The sequence below is a fragment of the Mesocricetus auratus genome, unplaced genomic scaffold (genome assembly GCF_017639785.1).
Source record: "Mesocricetus auratus isolate SY011 unplaced genomic scaffold, BCM_Maur_2.0 Super-Scaffold_100029, whole genome shotgun sequence".
Lineage (NCBI taxonomy): Eukaryota > Metazoa > Chordata > Mammalia > Rodentia > Cricetidae > Mesocricetus > Mesocricetus auratus.
This window is the reverse complement of record NW_024429210.1, coordinates 6,035,051-6,056,188: the sequence shown is the minus strand read 5'-3', so window position 1 is coordinate 6,056,188 and position 21,138 is coordinate 6,035,051. Positions and strand designations below refer to the sequence as shown.

The 21,138-nt window shown below is 38.2% G+C and overlaps 1 protein-coding gene across 2 annotated transcripts in view; it reads right to left on the bottom strand.

Annotated features, from left to right (window-relative positions):
• The window catches only part of Ascc3 (activating signal cointegrator 1 complex subunit 3), a 252,501-nt gene that overhangs the window by 210,456 nt on the left and 20,907 nt on the right, over nucleotides 1-21,138 (bottom strand). For both annotated transcript variants that reach the window (XM_040733169.1, XM_040733170.1), the window contains exon 4: nucleotides 17,879-18,438. In XM_040733169.1, the coding sequence (XP_040589103.1) occupies nucleotides 17,879-18,438 (560 nt within the window). The remainder of the gene's footprint in view (nucleotides 1-17,878; nucleotides 18,439-21,138) is intronic.

The following is a 21,138-nucleotide window of genomic DNA, read 5'->3' as shown; positions in this document are numbered from 1 at the left end:
GCAAAGCACAACTGAACCGGAATGAAAGAGCTTGTTTACAAGAAATGTTTCAAATGAGACATTACTAAAAATTGCTGCTTGATATAATTTAGGCGTAGCCCACTGACATCATTACTACTTTTATTTTCAAAACTTCTAAAAGTGATCCTAAGTTAACAACTTCAGCTCAGTATTTCATACCACCTTGTATTAGTTAGGTTTTCTATTGCTGTGAAGAGACACCAAGAACACAGCAACTCTTATAAGAAAAACATTTAGTTGGGGCGCTCGCTTACAGTTCCAGAGGTTCAGTTGGTTATCATCATGTGGGAACCATGGCAGTGTGCAGACAGACGTGGTGCTGGCTGCATATTGATCAGAAGGCAACACTAAGTGGATTGTGTGTCACACTGAGGGAACCTTAAGCAAAAAACACCTCAAAGCCCATCCTTACAGTGACACACTTCTTCCAAAAAGGCTACATGTACTTCAACAAGGCCATACCTCCTAAGAGTGTCTCTCCCTTTGGGGGCCATTTTCTTTCAAACTACCACACATTTCTTTTGAATCAAAGTAGTAAAAGCACTTCCAAAATTTACTAGTGCTGAAATAACACAGAGGTTTAGCACAGAACAGTACTCAGACTGTAAGACCACTGCCCACCAACCTCAGTACCTTCAAGATCTTCTCTAAGCCAATGCTCTTAGACTTTACAACACAGTGACAGAGTGATAGACACTATACAATACATGCAATTGTCTATGTCAGGATACCACACACATACTAAGCAAATAACTTTAGGTGCTTTGAATTATTAAAAGTAATGAATCATAATCAAATGGGAAGTTAAAATTACACAAAATAATTTCTAGCATAGTAACAATACCTAACACATAGACTACTTTTGTTCCAGGCAGGGTTTTATTTTTAAAAATCACATACACCTACATTATTTTCACTTGAAAAAAATTAAATGTTTGCTATATATTAACATTATTCAAATGTAATTAGAGTACAATTCAAGAAAACCCTATAAAAATTACCTAATTACCAACTATCACTTGTTAAGAAACAAATGTAAACATAACAAATTTAAAAAACAGCCGGGCGTTGGTGGCGCACGCCTTTAATCCCAGCACTCGGGAGGCAGAGGCAGGTGGATCTCTGTGAGTTCGAGACCAGCCTAGTCTACAAAGTGAGTTCCAGGACAGCCTCCAAAGCCACAGAGAAACCCTGTCTCGAAAAAAAAAACACTGGTATTATTCAGAATTTTTTTTTCAAGGAATTGTGTTTGACTATAACACGTGCATAAATAAGTTCTATTTTACTGTGTTAAAAGTATTACTGATTTAATGCTGAAATTAAATACAATTAGTTAATACTGTGTTGTAAAATCAACAATAGATTTGAAACTACTGTTCCACCGAAAACTTGGATCATCAATCAGTTATATCAGACTCCTACTTAGTCTTACTGTTGAAAGCATCCCATCCTTACTTTAGTTAGGCACTAAAATCAGAGGAGTCTTCCTCATCTACTATGTAGTAAATACAAAATGTCCTCCACAGACTCATGTGCTTGAACGCTTGATACCCAGCTGGGAGAACTTGAGTGGGTGGAAGCTCGCTGAGGATGTGGGTCACTGGGAGCAGGCCTTGATTTTATAGCCCAAGCACACTTTCTGGGACACTGTTCCCCTGACTAAGGATGCGGTGTGACCAGGAGCCTGGTATTCCTGCAGCCTTGCTTTCCCCTCCATGCTCAATTGTACTCCCTGGGACTGCAGGCCAGAATAAAACCTCCTTCTTTTGAGTGGTTTCTTGTCCGGTATTTTGACACAGCAATGACAAAAGTAACTAATATACACCTTCACATGTACAAGTTTTGTCTTTTCCAAAAGGTCAAACACTGCGATTATCAAGTACTTGGTCTTTCAAATTGGTTGCCTACACTCAGCAACATTCACTTAAGCACCTTTCTCTCTCTCTTTTTATTGAATCTATTGTAATATAGGTGCAACAGTTTATCCACTGTGAGAAAGATATAGATTGCTTCTATGTTTGATTCTGTTTGACATACATCTGTCTTAATTTATTAAATATATCTGTCTTAATTTATTAAATATGTATTATATATATACATATACAATATATTTATATATCAGATATACATACATGATATGCAAATAAGCTACATACAAATGCTGAAAAGACACTATGAAATTGTACACTTTTCATTTTTCCTTATCATTTTGAGTTTCCTATATCATAAATAAATTACTTAACCACAGGGGAAAAAGTTTGCTTTCAAAAAATATAAACCACATTCTGACTCATCAATTTCTTCACTTTTTATAAATACTTCTGTTTTAGTTAGTTTCTATTGTTGTGAAGAGACACTATGACCACAGTAATTCTTATAAAGGAAAACATTTAATTGGAGCTAGCTTACAGTTCTGAGGTTTAGTCCACTGTCATAGTAGGAAGTATGGCAGCATGCAGGCAGACATGATGCTGGAGAAAGAGCCCAGAGTTCTACATCTGGATGAGCAGGCAGCAGAAACTGGGCTGGTCTTGAGTTTCTGAAAGCCATCCCTAGAGACACACTTCCTCCAACAAGATCATACCTACTCCAACAAGGCCACACCTACACTAAAAATCACACTTATGAAGCATATCCAGAGAAAACAATATGGAACACCATTCTTAAAGATTTATAAAGCTCTGATAGTATTATAGAGCCAGTGGGATGGCTCAATGAGTGGACAGCACTTACTACACAAGCCTGATGACTTGAATTTGAGGCCCTAGAACTCACAGTGGACCAAGTCCTGTAAACTGTCCTTTGATCTCTACACACATTTACACACACACAAACAATAAAGTGAAAAGAATTACAGAAATAAAACAATTTTTAAAAAGTCAACAAAAGAGCTGCTTACATAGAAGACAAAAGATAAATCAACAAGTGATATCATGCAAAAAGAACCAAGCAGAGATCAAGAAACAGAACAAGGCTGCCAGAAGCAGGGTTCACCTGTGATGCAAGTCAGCAAGTACTTAAGATGTGTGTTTAAAGCCCCGGACACACATGCAGACTATATAGTGAAGGGTTCCAAAACAGAGCTATTAAACCCAAATGCTGAAAATAGAATACAAACCCCAACTAAAGTATCTGTTAAAAATAAGCATATTTTTCTTTTATAACCCAAAGAAATTCACAGAAAGAATTCTTTAAAAAGTCCAGAATTGTCAGGCACAGGGGTACACACCTATAATTTCAGCATTTGGAAGGAAGATTCTGAGTTAGAGGCTAGTTTAGGCTAAACAGACAACAAAAAACGATGGGGTGGCCGGGCATTGGTGGCGCACGCCTTTAATCCCAGCACTCTGGAGGCAGAGGCAGGCGGATCTCTGAGAGTTCAAGGCCAGCCTGGTCTACAGAGGTAGTTCCAGGACAGCCTTCAAAACAATACAGAGAAACCCTGTCTCAAAAAACCAAACAAACAAAAAAAAAGTGATGGGGTATTGGTATCCTGGCATTATGCTTACCCTGCCCCCTGACAATGGGCAGGATATGCACACCAGCATTCAGGCAGATACTTAAACAGCTCAAAGGGCCTGTGTGGCGTGACAACATCACAAGTTGCGTAGCTGCATAAGGACTCTGTACGTATGTGCAAGCTTCCCTTTTTAAGAGAGTGCAACCCGCCTGTTCACCCCTTCTTTTTCCTCCTTCTTCCCCCCTCCTCTCTCTGTTCCCTAGTTAGCCAACACCTATCCCTCCAATAAACTTCACATGGGTCTGTTGAATGTGGTTGTTCATGTTCCCTCACCCGCAGGAATAACTGAAGAAAAACAACAACATGGGGGAAGTGAGAAGGAAAAGAGAGTATGAAAGAGCATGCAGAAAAAAAGGAATGCAAAAATAACAACAGTAATAAGTCCATTCATAAAATGTTCATAAGTGTAACTAATTAGACTTAAAACAAAAAACAAAGCTCAATTATCTTCCACACCAAAAGCAAACCAACCAACAACAAACACCAAACAGCAGCTGACAACACAGAAGAAAAGCAAAGGTCTGAAAAGAATGGTAAAACCAAAGTTAGTCTGAAAGATGGTTATTTGAACAGTTAACAAGAAATAAATTTCACTCAAATAAAATTAAAGTACTTCTTCATAGAGCTTGCAGGAAGGGAAAATTAACAAGGTACTCACAAAGAGCACATGTAAAACAGAAAGAATAAATAACAGTAATACATAAAAAATATTTATTTTCAGTTTTATTGTCCAAGCTTGTAAACAACCAAAAAGTCCCACAAAAGGCAAATGGATAAAAATAAAGCATAGTGCTAATCGGCATTAAAAAGAAAGACACTATCATACCCAAAAGGACATAGGGAATCTTAAATGCACACTGCTAAATAAAACAAGCAGTCTGAAATGGATATGTATTGTATGATTCCACATACAGGACATCCTGGAAAGAGCAAATAAAATGCTTTTCAAGAAAAGTATAGACACAGTAAAACTATCAAAGGTTGCCAAGGGCTCAATGGAGAAGGAAAAGACCTGTGGCTCAGAGGATAAGTGTTTGCTGCCAAGTCCAAGGGTCTAAGTTCAATCTGGGACTCACATGGTTCGAGAATGACCTCAAAAATTTTCCTCTGACTTCTTTCTCAACATACATGCTATGCACAAGTGTGTACATGCATGGGTGCGTGAACATGGGCACGTGCACACACACACAGAATAAGCTAAAAATAGTAGAGGACAACAGAGGCCAAAGTCTTCCACGAAAATGAAACTACTCTGCATACTACTGATGGACACAACTACTACACATCTGCCAAACTTAAAGACTCAGCAATGCAAAAAGTGAATCATAATAAACTATGAACTCTAGTTAATAATGTTAGGCTAAAGAGGGCCCATAATGACAGAGCTGCTGAAAATGTTATAACCAGGCCACTCTTCTAGGGAAACAGGAGGACTGTCATGGTGTAAACTCAGAATTCCTTAGAGATCTCCTGAAGCAGGTTTCTGTTTGTCAAGAAGATTTATTATTTCCCTTATGTGCCCCCAAGGGTCAACTATATCTGACAAAGGGCATCTAGCTCTTGATTAACTCAAGCAGCCCCCAGGCTAACTCCTAGGCTGTTCTGCCCTGCGTCTTTCTGCACTACTTGTACATATAAAACTGATGTGTTTTCTGGTCACCTGGCAGTTTGCAAATGCACTGTCTTCTACCCACACAGCAGTACAGGTAGGTGGTTTCCCTGTGCCTTTGCTTATACTAATAATCTATAAATATATACTGACTCATCAATTGTAACAAAAGTGCCCAACTAATACAAAATTTTAATAGGAAAAAATGAAGAGAAAAACATATTCAGAAACCATTTATTTTGGCTTTTTCAGAAAACCTAAAACTAGGATAAAATAAATCCTAATATAAAACCATTATGGAATAAAGGTGATTTTTCTTTGAATATTCGTAGATATTGTAAAGCAACAAGAGTATTCACTATGGTTAAACACAATCCCTGCAGCAAGATGTCTTTATGCTAAAGATGCTTTGTAGAAAAGAGTAAAAAATAAGAAGAGAGAAACTATGATCAATATTGGATTATTTTTATCAGCTTTAGACATGGTATCAATAATGTACATATCTGCATGAATGAATTAGACTTAAGTTTCATATAAAAATATCCATGGCACTTACATTTTAGTGTATTTCAAACCTGTATGAGGTATAATCAATGATTATAGGAATAAGCAGTTCAACATTTTTTTTTGGTAATCCAATACAGGTCCTTGTCTTTACTGAGAGACTTACTCCTTGCCCAAGTTTTTAAATTATTTATTCAGCTGAATTTGAGACATCTACATTTATTTAAATTTGTAGCCCAAGCTAGCATTAAACTTGCAATCTCCCTGCTTAGCCTAAGTAGTAGTGATTGTAGCACAACATCACCAACCTAGGTATTAACAGCGAAAATATGTAAATAAAATCATTTCCATTATAAAACAAATACAGTTGAAAACTGGGAGCAGTAAGAGCTTCAGGCTTATTTCAACGGTTTTCTAATTTTTATCTAAAACAAATGCATGTTTTATTAACAAAAGCTAAACCATACATCAAAAGTAAAAGTAAAAAAGCAACACTACTAAAAGTTGATTTCCTAAAACAAACACAGACACACACACACACACACAACAACAAAACACTAAAAAAAGTGAAAGGGAACATAGACATTAGGAGCAAAATGGCTGAAAGCTAGTGAAGGAGACAGACACAGCTTTGGATCATTTTGCAGAAAAAGGCTTATATCCTGGGATCAAGTAGCTATTACAAGGGAAAATATAGTTGTCAAACCTAATTTAACAATGAAATAGAATGTCTAAATAAGGCAGTAAGCACTGGAGAATTTGAACTGACATGGAATTCTGGCATTTGGTACAACTGTACCGGCACACCTGCTTTAAATATTCTTGCAACAAATACTTTTTTTTTAACTGAACCATTTCTGAAATGGAAGAAAGTTTCCCAAGTTTCTTTTATAAAGTTGTAATGCTAGGTTTTAAAAGTAAATAAATTACAACCCTCTACTCAAGCTAATATGCTAAGCAATGTACAAAGATTTGAAAACAAGTTTTTACAGCATAAATAATGTCTTAAGAAAAAAGAGAGGAGGAATTCTGGTTCTCATAAATTAGAGAAAATTCATCCATGTCCATTTTAATTATACAGACATGCATTTTTTTAGTTTTTTTATTTTAAATAGCTTGTTTTACATGTCAATCCCAGTCCCCTCTCCCTCCCCTCCTCTCGCACCCCCCCATCCTCCCACCCTATTGCCAATTCCTTCCACATAGGGGATATCTACAGTCTATCATTTCATTCAGGGTAGGGTCCAGGCACTTCCCTAAGAGTCCAAGCAGAGAAAGCAACCCTCTCTGTGTTATGGACACACGATGTCTGTTAGTATTCGAGGGATAAACACTGATCCACTGCTCAGGACCCCACAGGTAGCCCAGGCCTCCACATTGACTCTCACATTCAGGGGGTCTGGATCAGTCCCATGCTGGCCTACCAGCTGTCGGTCTGGGGTCCAAGAGCTCTTTCAGCTGTCTCTGCTGGTTTTGCCAGCCCATTCTTTGCCAATTTGCTCTTTGCTCCTCTCTCTCTGGCGCTGGGTTCCTTGGGTTCAGTTCAGTATTTAACTGTGGGTGTTTGCCTCTGCTTCCATCAGTCACTGGATGAAGGCTCCAGGATGGTTATAGACACCAAGTTCACTATCAGGAATAGGCATTCGAGGTGGTCTCTGCACTATTGCTTACCTTGCCAATTGGTGTCATCCGTTTAGATCACTAGAGGTCACAATGGTGCCTGATCTGTCTTCTAACCTGATTCGCTCTTCCCCCTATCCTACCTACCCCCCAGTCGACCTTCCTGTTCCTCCATGTCCTACTCTCTCTTCCACTTCTCCCCCTCTCTATTTCCCAGGTCCCCCTCCCCCCCGCCCCTCGCCGTGTTCCCCATCTGTTCAGAGGATCTTGCCTCATTTCTCTTCTCTTGGGTACCTTGTATATCTTTTAGGTTCTTTCCTGTTTCCCAGACTCTCTGTCAGTGGAAGTGCAGACTGACACTCTCCTGATCCATGATTAAAATCCATATATGAGTGAGTACATACCATGTTTGTCTTTTTGTGACTGGGTTACCTCACTCAGGATGGTTTCCTCCAGTGCTATCCATTTACCTGCGAATTTCAAGATTCCATTGTTTTTTTCTGCTGAGTAAATACTCCATTGTGTAAATGTACCACATTTCCTCTATCCACTCTTCAGCTGAGGGGCATCTAGGTTGCTTCCAGGTTCTGGCTATTACAAATAATGCTGCTATGAACATAGTGGAGCAGATGCCCTTGTTGTATGAATTTGCCTCCTTTGGATATATGCCTAAGAGTGGAATTGCTGGGTCTTGTGGTAGATTGATTCCCATTTTCCTGAGGAATCTCCATACTGCTTTCCAAAGTGGTTGTACGAGTTGGCACTCCCACCAACAGTGGAGGAATATTCCCCTCTCTCCACATCCTCTCCAGCTATTTTAGCTATTCTAACAAGAGTAAGATGGTATCTCAGAGTTGTTTTGATTTGCATTTCCCTGATGGCTAAGGAAGTTAAGCAATTTCTTAAGTGTCTCTTGACCATTTTAGCCTCCTCTATTGAGAATTCTCTGTTTAGTTCTGTATCCCATCTTTTGATTGGGTCCTTTGGTGTTTTGGAGACTTGCTTCTTGAGTTCTTTGTAAATTTTGGAGATTAGCCCTCTGTCAGATGTGGGATCAGTGAATATCTTTTCCCATTCTGTGGACTGCCTTTCTGTCTTGTTGACTGTGTCCTTTGCCTTACAGAAGCTTTTTAGTTTCATGAGGTCCCATTTGTTAATTGTCGATCTCAGTGCCTGTGCCACTGGTGTTATGTTCAGGAAGTACCAACTTGTTGAAGAGTATCTCCCACTTTCTCTTCTAAAAGTTTCAGTGTGGCTGGATTTATGTTGAGATCTTTGATCCATCAGGGCTTAAGTTTTGTACAAGGCAATAAACATGGATCTATCTGCAGTCTTCTGCATACCAGTACCCAGTTATGCCAGCACCATTTGTTGAAGATGCTTTCTTTTTTTCCATTGTATAGTTTTAGCTACTTTGTCAAAAATCAAGTGTTCATAGGTGTGTGGGTTAAAATCAGGGTTTTCAATTCGGTCCCATTGGTCTACCTGCCTATTTTTGTGCCAATACCAAGCTGTTTTCAGGACTATAGCTCTATAATAGAGCTTGAAGTCAGGTATGGTGATGCCTCCTGAAGTTCCTTTATTGTATAGGGTTGTTTTGGCTATCCTGGGCCTTTTGCTTTTCCATATAAAGTTGATTAATGTTCTTTCCAGGTCTGTGAAGAATTGTGCTGGTATTTTATGGCTATAGTAAAGGTGAGGTTTCTCTGATGCCTTTCTCAGTCACTTCATCGTCTGTATATAATAGGGCCACTGATTTTTTTGAGTTAACCTCATATCCTGACACATTGCTGAAGGTATTTATCAGCTTTAGGAGTTCCCTTGCAGAGTTTTTCGGGTCACTTATGTAAACTATCATATCATTTGCAAATAGTGAAAGATTGACTTCTTTTCCTATTTGTATCCCCTTTATCTCTTTCTGTTGTCTTATTGCTGTAGATAGAACTTTAAGTACAATATTGAAGAGATATGGAGAGAGTGGACAGCCTTGTCTTGTTCCTGATTTTAGAGCAATTGTTTTGAGTTTCTCTCCATTTAGTTTGATGTTAGCTGTTGGTTTACTGTATATTGCTTTTATTATATTCAGGTATGTTCCTGTTATCCCTGATCTCTCTAGGACCTTTATCATGAAGGGGTGCTGGATTTTGTCAAAGGCTTTTTCAGCATCTAGTGAGATGATCATGTGGTTTTTCTTTCCCAGTTTGTTTATATGGTGGATTACATTGATAGATTTTCTAATGTTGAACCATCCCTGCATTCCTGGGATGAAGCCTACTTGATCATGGTGGATGATTTTTCTGATGTGTCCTTGAATCTGGTTTGCTAGTATTTTATTGAGTATTTTTGCATCAATGTTCATGAGGGAAATTGGTCTGAAGTTCTCTTTCTTAGTTGTGTCTTTGTGTGGCTTGGGGATCAAGGTTATTGAAGCCTCATAGAAAGAGTTTGGCAAAGACCCTTCTGCTTCTATTGTGTGGAATACTTCGAGGAGTATTGGAGTTAACTCTTCTTTGAATTTCTGGTAGAATTCTGCACTGAAGCCATCTGGGCCTAGGATTTTTTTGTTTGGGAGACTTTTGATGACTGCTTCTATTTCATTAAGGGTTATAGGTCTGTTTAGATTGTTTATCTGACAAAGCTAGATTTAAACAATACGTGTCCATGAATCCAGCTCTACAGAAAGTGCTAGAAGGAAAACTTAGATCCAAGGAAGACAACTACACTCACAAAGACACAGGCAATATATAATCCCACGTTACATAACACCAAAAGAAAAAGGGAGGAGAAAATACACAAAATATCTTCACTACCAATAAATCAAGCACAAACAAGAATCATCAATCAATGGTCATTGATATCCCTCAATGTCAACGGCCTCAACTTGCCTATAAAAAGACACAGACTAGCAGAATGGATACGAAGACAGAACCCTTCCTTCTGCTGCATACAAGAAACACATCTCAACATCAAAGACAGACAGTAACTCAGGGTAAAGGGTTGGGAAACGATTTTCCAATCAAACGGAACCAAGAAACAAGCGGGTGTAGCAATCCTAATAACTAACAAACTATACTTCAAATTAAAATCAATCAAAAGAGATGAAGAAGGACATTTCATATTCATCAAAAGAAAAGTCCATCAAGATGAAGTCTCAATTTTAAACATCTACACCCCAAATACAAAGGCACTTACATTTGTGAAGAAACATTACTAAAGCTCAAGTTGCACATAAAATCGCACACACTAATAGTAGGAGACTTCAACACTCCACTCTCACCGCTAGACAGGACCTCTAGACAGAAACTTAACAAAGAAACAAAGGAACTAATAGAAGTTATGACCTAACTGGGTTTAACAGACATCTATAGAACATTCCACCCAAACACAAAGGGATATACCTTCTAGGCACCACATGGAACCTTCTCTAAAATTGACCACATAATAGGAAACATAGCAAATCTCCACAGATACAAAAAAATTGGAATAACCCCCTGTATCCTCTCAGACCACCATGCATTAAAACTAGAATTCAACAATAACACATTTCACAGAAACCCCAAAAACTCATGGAAACTGGACAGTGCTCAATTGCACCATCCCTGGGTAAAGGAAGAAATAAAAAAAGAAATTAAAGACTTCCTGGAATTCAATGAGAATGAAGACACAACATACACAAACCTATGGGACACTTTGAAAGCAGTGCTAAGAGGAAAGTTCACAGCACTAAGTGCCCACATGAAGAAACTGGAGAACAGTCCTACTAGAGAATTAATAGCACAGCTGAACGTTCTAGAACAAAAAGAAGCAAACTCATCCAGGAGGAGCAGACACCAGGAAATAATCAAATTGCGGGCTGAAATCAATCAAGTAGAAACCAGGGGAACATTGAGGAGAATCAATGAAACAAAGAGTTGGTTCTTTGAGAAAATCAACAAAATAGACAAACCTCTGTCCAAACTAACCAAAAGACAGAGAGAGAGCATGCTAATTAACAAAATCATAAATGAAAAAGGGGACATAACAACGGACTCTGAGGAAATCCAGAGAATCATCAGGGCATACTTTGAAAATCTGTACTCCACAAAATTTGAAAATTCAAAGGAAATGAACAATTTCCTGGATAGATATCACTTGCCAAAACAGACATGCATTTTTTTTTTTTTTTTTTTTTTTGGTTTTTCGAGACAGGGTTTCTCTGTGGCTTTGGAGGCTGTCCTGGAACTCGCTTGGTAGTCCAGGCTGGTCTCGAACTCACAGAGATCCGCCTGCCTCTGCCTCCCGAGTGCTGGGATTAAAGGCGTGAGCCACCAACGCCCGGCTTTTAATTCTGAGAAAGTTCTACATATTAAAGTAATAAAAAAGCATGTATTACACATTATAGTAAGCATATTACACAAGGCAAAATTATTCACAGCTTTCTTTGAAACTATAAGCACGTTTGTGATTATCCTGATTTTGTTTTGTTGGGATTTTTGTTGGCCGTGTGTGTGTGTGTGTGTGTGTGTGTGTGTGTGTGTGTGTGTGTGTGTGTGTGTAAAGTAAGCAGCACTCCTCTATGGCTTCTGCTTCAATTCCTGACTCTAGGTCAGGAACTGAAAAGCCATGATTTTGCTCAGTAATGAACTGACAGAATCAAACTGTTTCCTTCTCAAGTTGCTTTTGGACACAGTGTTATATCACAGCAATAGCTAAAGCAGTGGTAGTAAAATTAACAAGAGAAAATACTAAAAACTCATGCAACTCTTGACAAAAGACTTTGAATCTATGGCTCATATAGAATTAAATACAGAATAATTACAATATGTAGATAATACTTAAAACTTTATAAAATTAATCCTCATTTGGTTTGTGACAGAAAATTCATACACTGTGAAATAGTCACAACAAAAATGATAATGAAAAATAGGACAGCATTTGTTTTTATCTAGGGGGAAGAACAATGCAAATTGTTGCTGCCTGCAGACAATTAGATAAATTATATTTTCATAATAATTAATGACCACTATTTAGAGGTACTCAATCTAACATAACAATTTAACAAACATAAAGGCAAGTCATTTACAAGTTTAATTAAAACAACTTGGAATATGAACATGATTTATTCTCACATACTAGAAATAATTAGACGGACAGGGTGATGTTTTGAATGAGAATGGCTACCATACACTCATATAGTTGAATAATCCCTGGTTAGTAAAACTGTTTAGGAAGGACTGGGAGGTGTGGACTTTTGGAGGTGTTGTGTCACTGGGAATGAAATTTGGGGTCTCAAAAAATTTAGGCCAATTAGTTAGAAAGAACTGTTTAGTTCATATTTTCATCAACTTCTAAGTTTACTGTCTGTTCACAAAATGACAAAAATATTAAAATGTTTCCATAGTGCTCAAATATAATTACCATAAATTTATCATTTATTTTACTAACAAAATATATTAGTTCTTTCTATCCTGTATAAGTATATTCCAAGAATAATTCCATGTGTTATTCCAAGTTAGTCAAAATAATTTTAATTGTATCAGATATAATTTTCTGATTCATTCTCCTTTTAACACACACAGACACACACACACACACACACACACACACACACACAAATTCCCAGGGACGGAAACTTTTTGGATCAATAAAATCAGTTACATTACCTTTTATTTCTAAAAATTTAAGAATTCATTCCACATAGTAAAAATGAATGAATGAATTAACAGGATCAAACAGAAGGCAATACATATTCTATACTCATAGTTGAAGACACATTTATCTCATGGGTATAAAGTGAGTAGAATTTTACAAAGCAATATAAGGTAATATGTTATATCACAACAGCTTGAATGCAAAACATATGATAATCTGGTTATGTTTAATGAAGTCCAAGACTGATATGATTTTCAAAAATACAATGCAATGCCACACTTCATACTAGACATTTTTCTTTGGACAGTGTGTGTGTGTGTGTGTGTGTTGGTGGTGGTGTTTGGAGTTATATAATTTCAAATACAATAATTATCAGTAGTGCTAAATATCAAAGAATAGCTCTGTGTGTATTCTTAATAGATTTAAAGAATATAAAGAAGTACTCTGAACATAAAAGTTTAGATCACATTAAACCATGCTAATGACACCATAAAATTTTAGTGGCACCAGAATCATGTGTGATATAAACAATTACAAAAAAATCATAGTCTGCACTCAGAAGATAATCTACCTAAATAATTCACATTTTCTGGGATCAGGAAAAATCTGAAAAGTAATAGGTTCATAAATGAATGTGCATCTGCATAGACACAAGAGACAGTGGTAACAGCAAATGTCAGATTACAAATGCTACAGAAAGTACCATCTGTAAGAAAACAAGCTATAAACTCACTGCTTTCCTAGCAACTGATTACCCAGCAACTCCATCACTGGCATTAATTGTGCTTCAAATAGCACCTAATACGTACACTCAAACACATCTAGAACATGTTAGCCTTTCTCAATATTGCAACCAGCCCTTTAGTACTCATCTGAAGGCACAGAAAAGAATTTATTTTATAATATATAAGGAACAAAGTCAAAACTCTGATATGTTCAAACATTATGGTGTTAACAGCGTATGGAACATTGTGCTGGATGCTTCATACATAGAGATAGAGAGGGGGAGTGGGAGGGAGGGAGGGAGGGGAGAGAGAGCGCCCCCACAAATTTTCACAATATTATTAAGTAAATAATTGAAATATAGTTGGGGTTGGAAATTTGCCTATGATGTAAAGACAAGATTTACCTGAGTTTACATTGTTTAAAAACCTTCAGCATGTCAATTTATGTTCTTTTCTTAAAAATATAATGAAAGGATCCTCCAGCGTCCCCAGGTTCAGGTGAACTTGGGTCCCCCTGGGACCACCCCCCCTGCAGCCCATGACCTACTCCCTCAATCTTCCGGAGCCGCTCCTGACATCCAGAGTACCCGTCCACACAGGAAAGGCATCAGTCCTTCCAGACCCCACCCTCCAGCATCCCCAGGTTCATGTGAGCTTGGGTCCCCCTGGGACTACCCCAGTGCCGCCCATCACCCACTCCCTCATTCTTCCGGGGACCGCTCCTGGCAACCAGAGTACCCTCCCACACAGGAAAGGCATCAGTCATTCCAAACCCCACCCTCAGGTGTCCCCAGGTTCAGGTGAGCTTGGGTCCCCTTGGAACCACCCCCCTGCCACCCATCACCCACTCCCTCAATCTTCCGGGGGGCTCACTCCTGGCATCCAGAGGACCTGCCCACACACGAAAGGCATCAGTCCTTCCAGACTCCACCCTCCAGTGTCCCCAGCTTCAGCTTCAGGAAAAAAGGAGACCAGTGGAGACAGAATGACCCCACCTACACCCAATGGAAGAAGAGATGGGACGAAAACAGAATAAGAGCTCACTCAACAATAGAAAGACCAACATGACTCCATCAGAATCTAGAGACCCAACGCCAGCAAGACCTGAAAAGCACAACATAGATGCAGCAGAAGAGACAGACCTTAAAAATTATTTTATGAAGATGATAGAGACCCTCAAAGAGGAAGCAAAGAAATCCCTTAAAGAAATAGCATAAAAAAACCAAACAAAAAAATACATGAAATGGAGGAAAAGACAAACCAAAAAATTCAAGAAATAAATCTCTTAACAAGGGGGGAGCTCTTGGACCCCAGACCGACAGCTGGGAGGCCAACATGGGACTGATCCAGAACCCCTGAGTGTGAGAGTCAGTGAGGAGTCCTGGGCAACCTATGGGGCCCTGGGCCTGGCATACAAATGGACTTCGTGTGTCCATAACACAAAGAGGGATGATCTCTCAGCCTGGACTCTTAAGGGAGTGCCTGGACCCTGCCCAGAGTGAAATGACAGACTCTAGATATCCCCTATGTGGAAGAAAGTGGGGATAGGGTGGGAGGCTGGGGGGATGGTGGGGGGGGTGCGGGAGGAGAGGAGGGAGAGGGAACTGGGATTGCCTTATAAAGCAAGCTATTTAAAAATTAAAGTAATAAAAAAATATAATGAAAGCTGAAAAGACAGCTCAGTGGCTAAGAACACAGGACTGTAATCACACAAGACCTGCTTCAGACCTCAGAATTATGCAATGAGAACACAGCTGACAAATCAGAGCTAACAACACATCAGGATCGTTTTCCAATGGAGGAGGCTCACATTCAGGGCAGTGGGAGTATTTGCTTTACAAACAGTCACTGTCCTTATTGTAAATACCATGAAGCCATGGTACTCCCATCCGATGGTGGGATTCATCCCCAAAACTCCAGTAGTATATTAATCATTTACTGAGTACATTTTCCCCCTATGCATTGGTATATTTGGAAGACTTTCCCCCAGCAATGCATAATTCTGGCAAGAAAGTAAGCACAATCATTACCCTTACTCTCTCTATCAAGTCTTTGTATAAACTTAGAAGTCTGCCGCCCTGCAGTTATCTTCCTTGGCAGACAGCTGGTTGGTGTTAGTATCGGGGCAAAGAGACTTCTATTGAGACATTCACAGATGCCCCAGGACAAGAATTACAGAATGTCTAAAGCTATTGAGCCATATGTCTCAGAGAGATAAAAGAACAAGAATGTCCTAGATTCTCTCTGCAAGCAGATAGGAAGTGCTGCCCCACGTTAACTTCACATTAGCCTTAAGCATGCCTATTCTTCACGTGCCAGAGATAGGTGTTTTAAAGATGTCATTGGGCACTGTGCCCTCCCTGTCTGGTTGCAGTTTTGTTCCTATAGCCTTGGGACATTAGGATGCCTTCGCTCTGCCTTTATCATTTAGCTTAGAAACGTGTTCCTGACCCACAAAAAATTCTGTAATTCTTATCCTTTGCTTCAAACCTCTGGGGGAAGACAGTTTTGGGAGGAAGAAACTAGAGAGGTTGTAGCTGGAGTAAAAAGCTAGAAGAAATGTAAAAGGTAAAGAATGTAGAAAAACAAGTAAGTAGGAAGAAGGCAGAGAAGAAGAAAAAAATGTAACAGAATTAGAATAGGAATTAGAACTGAGACAGAATTAGAACTAAGAAAGTAGAGACATTAATTAGGGCAAAAGAATTAGAATAGAGAACAGTCAAGAGAGAACAATAAAGAGCACATGTGTAGAATGAACATGGTGTGAGAAGATTCTTTTTTATAATCCTCAGACTTGATTCTATATGCTTATTGTGGTGTCTCTTTTTGACTCTAAAAGCTTTGTGGCCAGACCATAAATTTTTCAGTAAAAACCCATGAAAAAAGCCTGGTATATGCCAATAACTCTCACTTCCAAAGGTAGCAAAGACAGAGGGATCGCTGAGGTTTCACGCATTCTTGCCTAGCAGAGAAAACAGAAGCCCTAGGTCCAGGGAGAGACAATGCCTCAAAGACATAGGCAGAGAGCAACAGAAGAGGGTACTCTACATCCTCTTCTGAAAGATGCAGATACACAAGTGTGCATTGTCTCACACAGATACATACACATAAAAATATATTTTCTGAGTGATAGCACATAACAGGAATGGATGGTCTATGCTGCGGGGGAAAGGCTCCACAATTTCTAACATTATCTTGTTTTGTTACTTGAGCCGCAATTTTGAATTGGGGCTCTTTTTTCAGTTGGTTTTTATTGTTGTTTCCATTTTTATACATAGACAACATGAAAGACTGTGATAAAAATGATTATGTCAAGAGAGATAACCAGATCCAAGCTCATACATAACAGTCATTTAAAACATGGTAGCTTTTCTGCTACTAATGTAACTATACATCTAGGGAGATGGGGCAAGTTTCATTTTTAATAAATTTTAAAATAATTACATCCAAAAGGTTCAAGACTCTTAAGGTTCTAATAATAATGACAATAGCCTGAATAGAAAAAAATTACTCAATCAAGGGTCAATTAGTCACTAGATCAATAACCTATGTCAAAGCTAGAAAAGCATACAGTAAGGATCAAAAATGTCTTCAGTACAGAAGAGCTTTGTATATGCTTAAGTTACATGTGTACATATGTCTACATGGTTATAGGTAAATTTCTACAAGAGTAGACAATATGATTATTTAAGGCTGGCCATGATGAGACATGTAGTACCAGCACTCCAGAGGCAGTCAGATGATCATGAAGAGTTCAGAGTCAACCAATGGTACCTCCTGCAATCCTGTCTCAAAAATCCAAGGGATAGGAACAAAACCAAGTGGTAAAGAACTTGAATAACCATGTGAAATATCTTAGGTTTGCTTACCAAGACCATTACATAATATATATATATATATATATATATGGATGATACTCTTAAATAGGAGTATACTACTTTTACCACTCATTACACTCAGTCATCCTATAAAAATCCACTGTAAAAGTGTATGTGCCTCCTATATAAATGCACTTAGCTTGAAAGCTCAGTACTAGAGACAAAGTAGAATGTTAAAGGGAGTATCTGTATGCTGGCTCTCTATGTTTAAGTCTATTCTTAGCTGAGTAAGTATCTCGGTGCTAAAGCATACACTTAGCATGTTCAAGCCTCTAGGTTCAAGACCAAAACTGTAAGAAGAAATTAATTTTATAGAGTTTCTCATTAAGACAGTTCATATTTATATACAACTTCAAAATTTCAACTGTACCTCATCCTGAAGTTCATCACCGCTTTTAACAGAAGCAAGCATGTCATATAAGGTACAGCAAAGATCTTCAATTCTTGGTGTTTCAGTCATTTCCTTTGAAGTTGAATTTAAGTACTTCTCAACTTCACACCACAAGAAGGAGCCATTTGTTTTTTCCACAGGCTTGAGTTCTGGGGTATAGTGCTCCTGAAAATGTCCATTCAGGAACTTCTTGTAGTCTAAGCTTATAGTTTTCTGGGCTTCACCATTTATTGGCAATTCATCAAAGTAGTCCAGACCATGCATGTCAAAGGAAAAAGCTAAGTTTTTACCAAAAAATACTCTATCATTACATTGGTTTTCTGCCATCTGGACAAGAGCAGTCAGATCATCTTGACTAAAATGAGAAATAATTCGATTAGTGGCATTACAAGCGGCAATAGCAGATGACGATGGAAAGGGACCGAACATCTGTCTGATGGCTTTTGTCTCCATGTGACCAACAGACTCCGCCAAGTGAAATGTCATAAAGAGAAATGCAGCTCCACTTTCAATTGCTTCTCTCCCATTATCTGTTCCAACTATTCAAAGACAAAAACAAGAAAAAAGTATTACCTCAATTGAATCATCATCCAACTTGGTGTTTGAAAAAAAAAAAAACCTTCCACTTTTAAGTTAAATAAATTTAGCACCAAAAAGAGTCCATTCCCAAATTCCCAAAGAACTATGTTTGATAAGAATTTTAGTTCAACCAACCATTAGTCTATATTAAATACAGAAGCTACCTAATAAAAACCCTTGCATGTTTCTAAAAATGAGATATGAATTAAAATTTACTTAAAAAGTAAACATTAATTTGACAATAAACTATAGTAAGATTTTTAAAACACTCAGAATTACAGACATGAAACTGGAAAGAAACCTCAAATATAGCTTTCTTTCCAATTTCTACAACAGACTTAAATGACAAGATATAATTGCACATAAACCTATATAGCTTGTATTCAAAAACATTTCACACCAACAGGACATGTATGTGTATATGTGTTTAAAATACATCAAATTTGCCATACTAAAAAATATGAAAGAAGGATGCTACGTTAAAGAGGCAGAGGGAAAACCTCACAGGTAAACGATCAGACCCTATTCTTTTTTTGTGTTTTTTGTTTTTGTTTTGTTTTGTTTTTCGAGACAGGGTTTCTCTGTGGCTTTGGAAACTGTCCTGGAACTAGCTCTTGTAGACCAGACTGGTCTCGAACTCAGAGATCTGCCTGCCTCTGCCTCCCAAGTGCTGGGATTAAAAGTGTGCGCCACCACCACCCTGGCCAGACCCTATTCTTAAAGCATCGAGTTCCTATACACAATTATCCTAAATAAAAAGAGAAAATGATTCAATTTAAAATTTCAGAGAATATTCTTACAGCAGGAATTTTTTTTTAAAATTACATCTTCAAGAGGTCCTAACATCAATGTGTTCTATCAAAAGAATACTGATAAATGTGGCAATACAATGAACATTTGCATCTTCCTGAAAGGATAATTTACATCGTCCCTCAAAATACTCAACAGTTTAAATAGCTGGATCTAAATTCCTACAGAAGCAAGAACTGATACCATCTCTTATTGCTTATTTGTTTTCCTCCAGCCCTACTTTCTACTACACGTTTTCTGCTCTAACCAAAAATGGATGTTGTAATATTCAGGAGTAAGTTCCTGCCAGACACCATGGAACTCACAAAGCCAACTACTAAGAAAGCAGAGGCATGAGGATCACCTGAGCCCAGGTCCAAGACCAGCCTGCACAATGTTTAACTGGTATTTATGGAAACATGACTAAAGTTTTTTATAAATTATACAATGCTTGTATAAACTAACAAGAATCTGCATATATTTGTGTGGTTATAAAGAAAATGTTGATACCACAGTCTAACTGCCAAAACTGTGTGGCAGGTTCCACCTTTCTTCTATAAAACAGAACTGACAGGGGAAACCCATAAACATTACTGTTTTCTAAGTGACCCATTCAGTTCTACTGAAAGAAAATAAAAGTGGGATTAGGAGGGGTACACCTCTGGACTTTGCACACAATTATCACCTTCCTGTTGTAAGCACTCAAAACTGAAGACATTTTTCTATCATCACCTTGTTCCCAAAAAAAATCTCTTGTTCATTTCCTTTTACAGTTTACATATAATTTAGTACTAAATGGTCTTTTAAAATGGTTAGACTGATGCTTTTCAGTTAACATATACATGCAAGTCTTCAGGCTTTCTCTACAGGTTTCATATCAATCTGGTAATTTGAAGGAACTGTCTGAAGGCAGTGTTTCAATAAAACTTATTTATTAATCAACTGGCAAACTTTATATGTAAATTTAGAATCATAAGTAAAAAGACCTAGTCTAGAAACCGAAGAGACACCAAGACCAAGTCAACTTATAGAGGAAAGCATTTGGTTGGAAACTTGCTTAAATTTCAGAGGGTTAATCCATAATGTCAGGAAGCAACCCCATACATGGCACCAGAGCAATAGGTAAAAGCTTTACATCCTGATTAAAATGCAGCAAACAGAGTGAGGGGGAGAGTGACTGAGACTGATGTCGACTTTGTGAAACTTCAAAATCCACTGCCAGTAACACACATGCTCCTAGAAAATCACAAGTCCTCTAACAAGCTCACAGCTCCTAGTCCTTTCCAGTTTCACTCCCTGATGATTAAGCATATGATCTGTAAACAAGGAAACTATCTCCATGCACCCTGTCAACAGCAACAAGCTTGTAGAGGTGTTTAGAGGGTCAAAGGAATGCTGTATTAATAAACATCTGCCCTGCCTAGCAAACAATTAGGACAAGGGCACACGGGATTTGAAATGCACAGTGAACTGTAAAGCACATCCCAAAATCCTTAGTCAAGTCTTTCTCAGAATCACCATTACCTGGCAGACAATGAGCGGAACTTAGCTTGGCTAGCTGGTGCTCTCCTCAACATTAAGAGAACTTTACTGTATAAAACAGTACAATTATTAATTTGTGACTATAAATAACAGAACTTTTTAAAGCCAATAAACAGTGATGGCCATAACTTTATTTCATCCTCAGCAAAACCTACAGATGGGGGATATCCTTCTGTACATATGTTTCTCTTATTGGTTAATGAATAAAACACTGATTGGCCAGTAGTCAGGCAGGAAGATAGGCAGGGCTACCAGACCAGGAGAATGCTGGGTGAGGAGACAGAGAGACGCTGCCAGGGAGAGACGCCACGTAGCCAATGAAAGAGTAA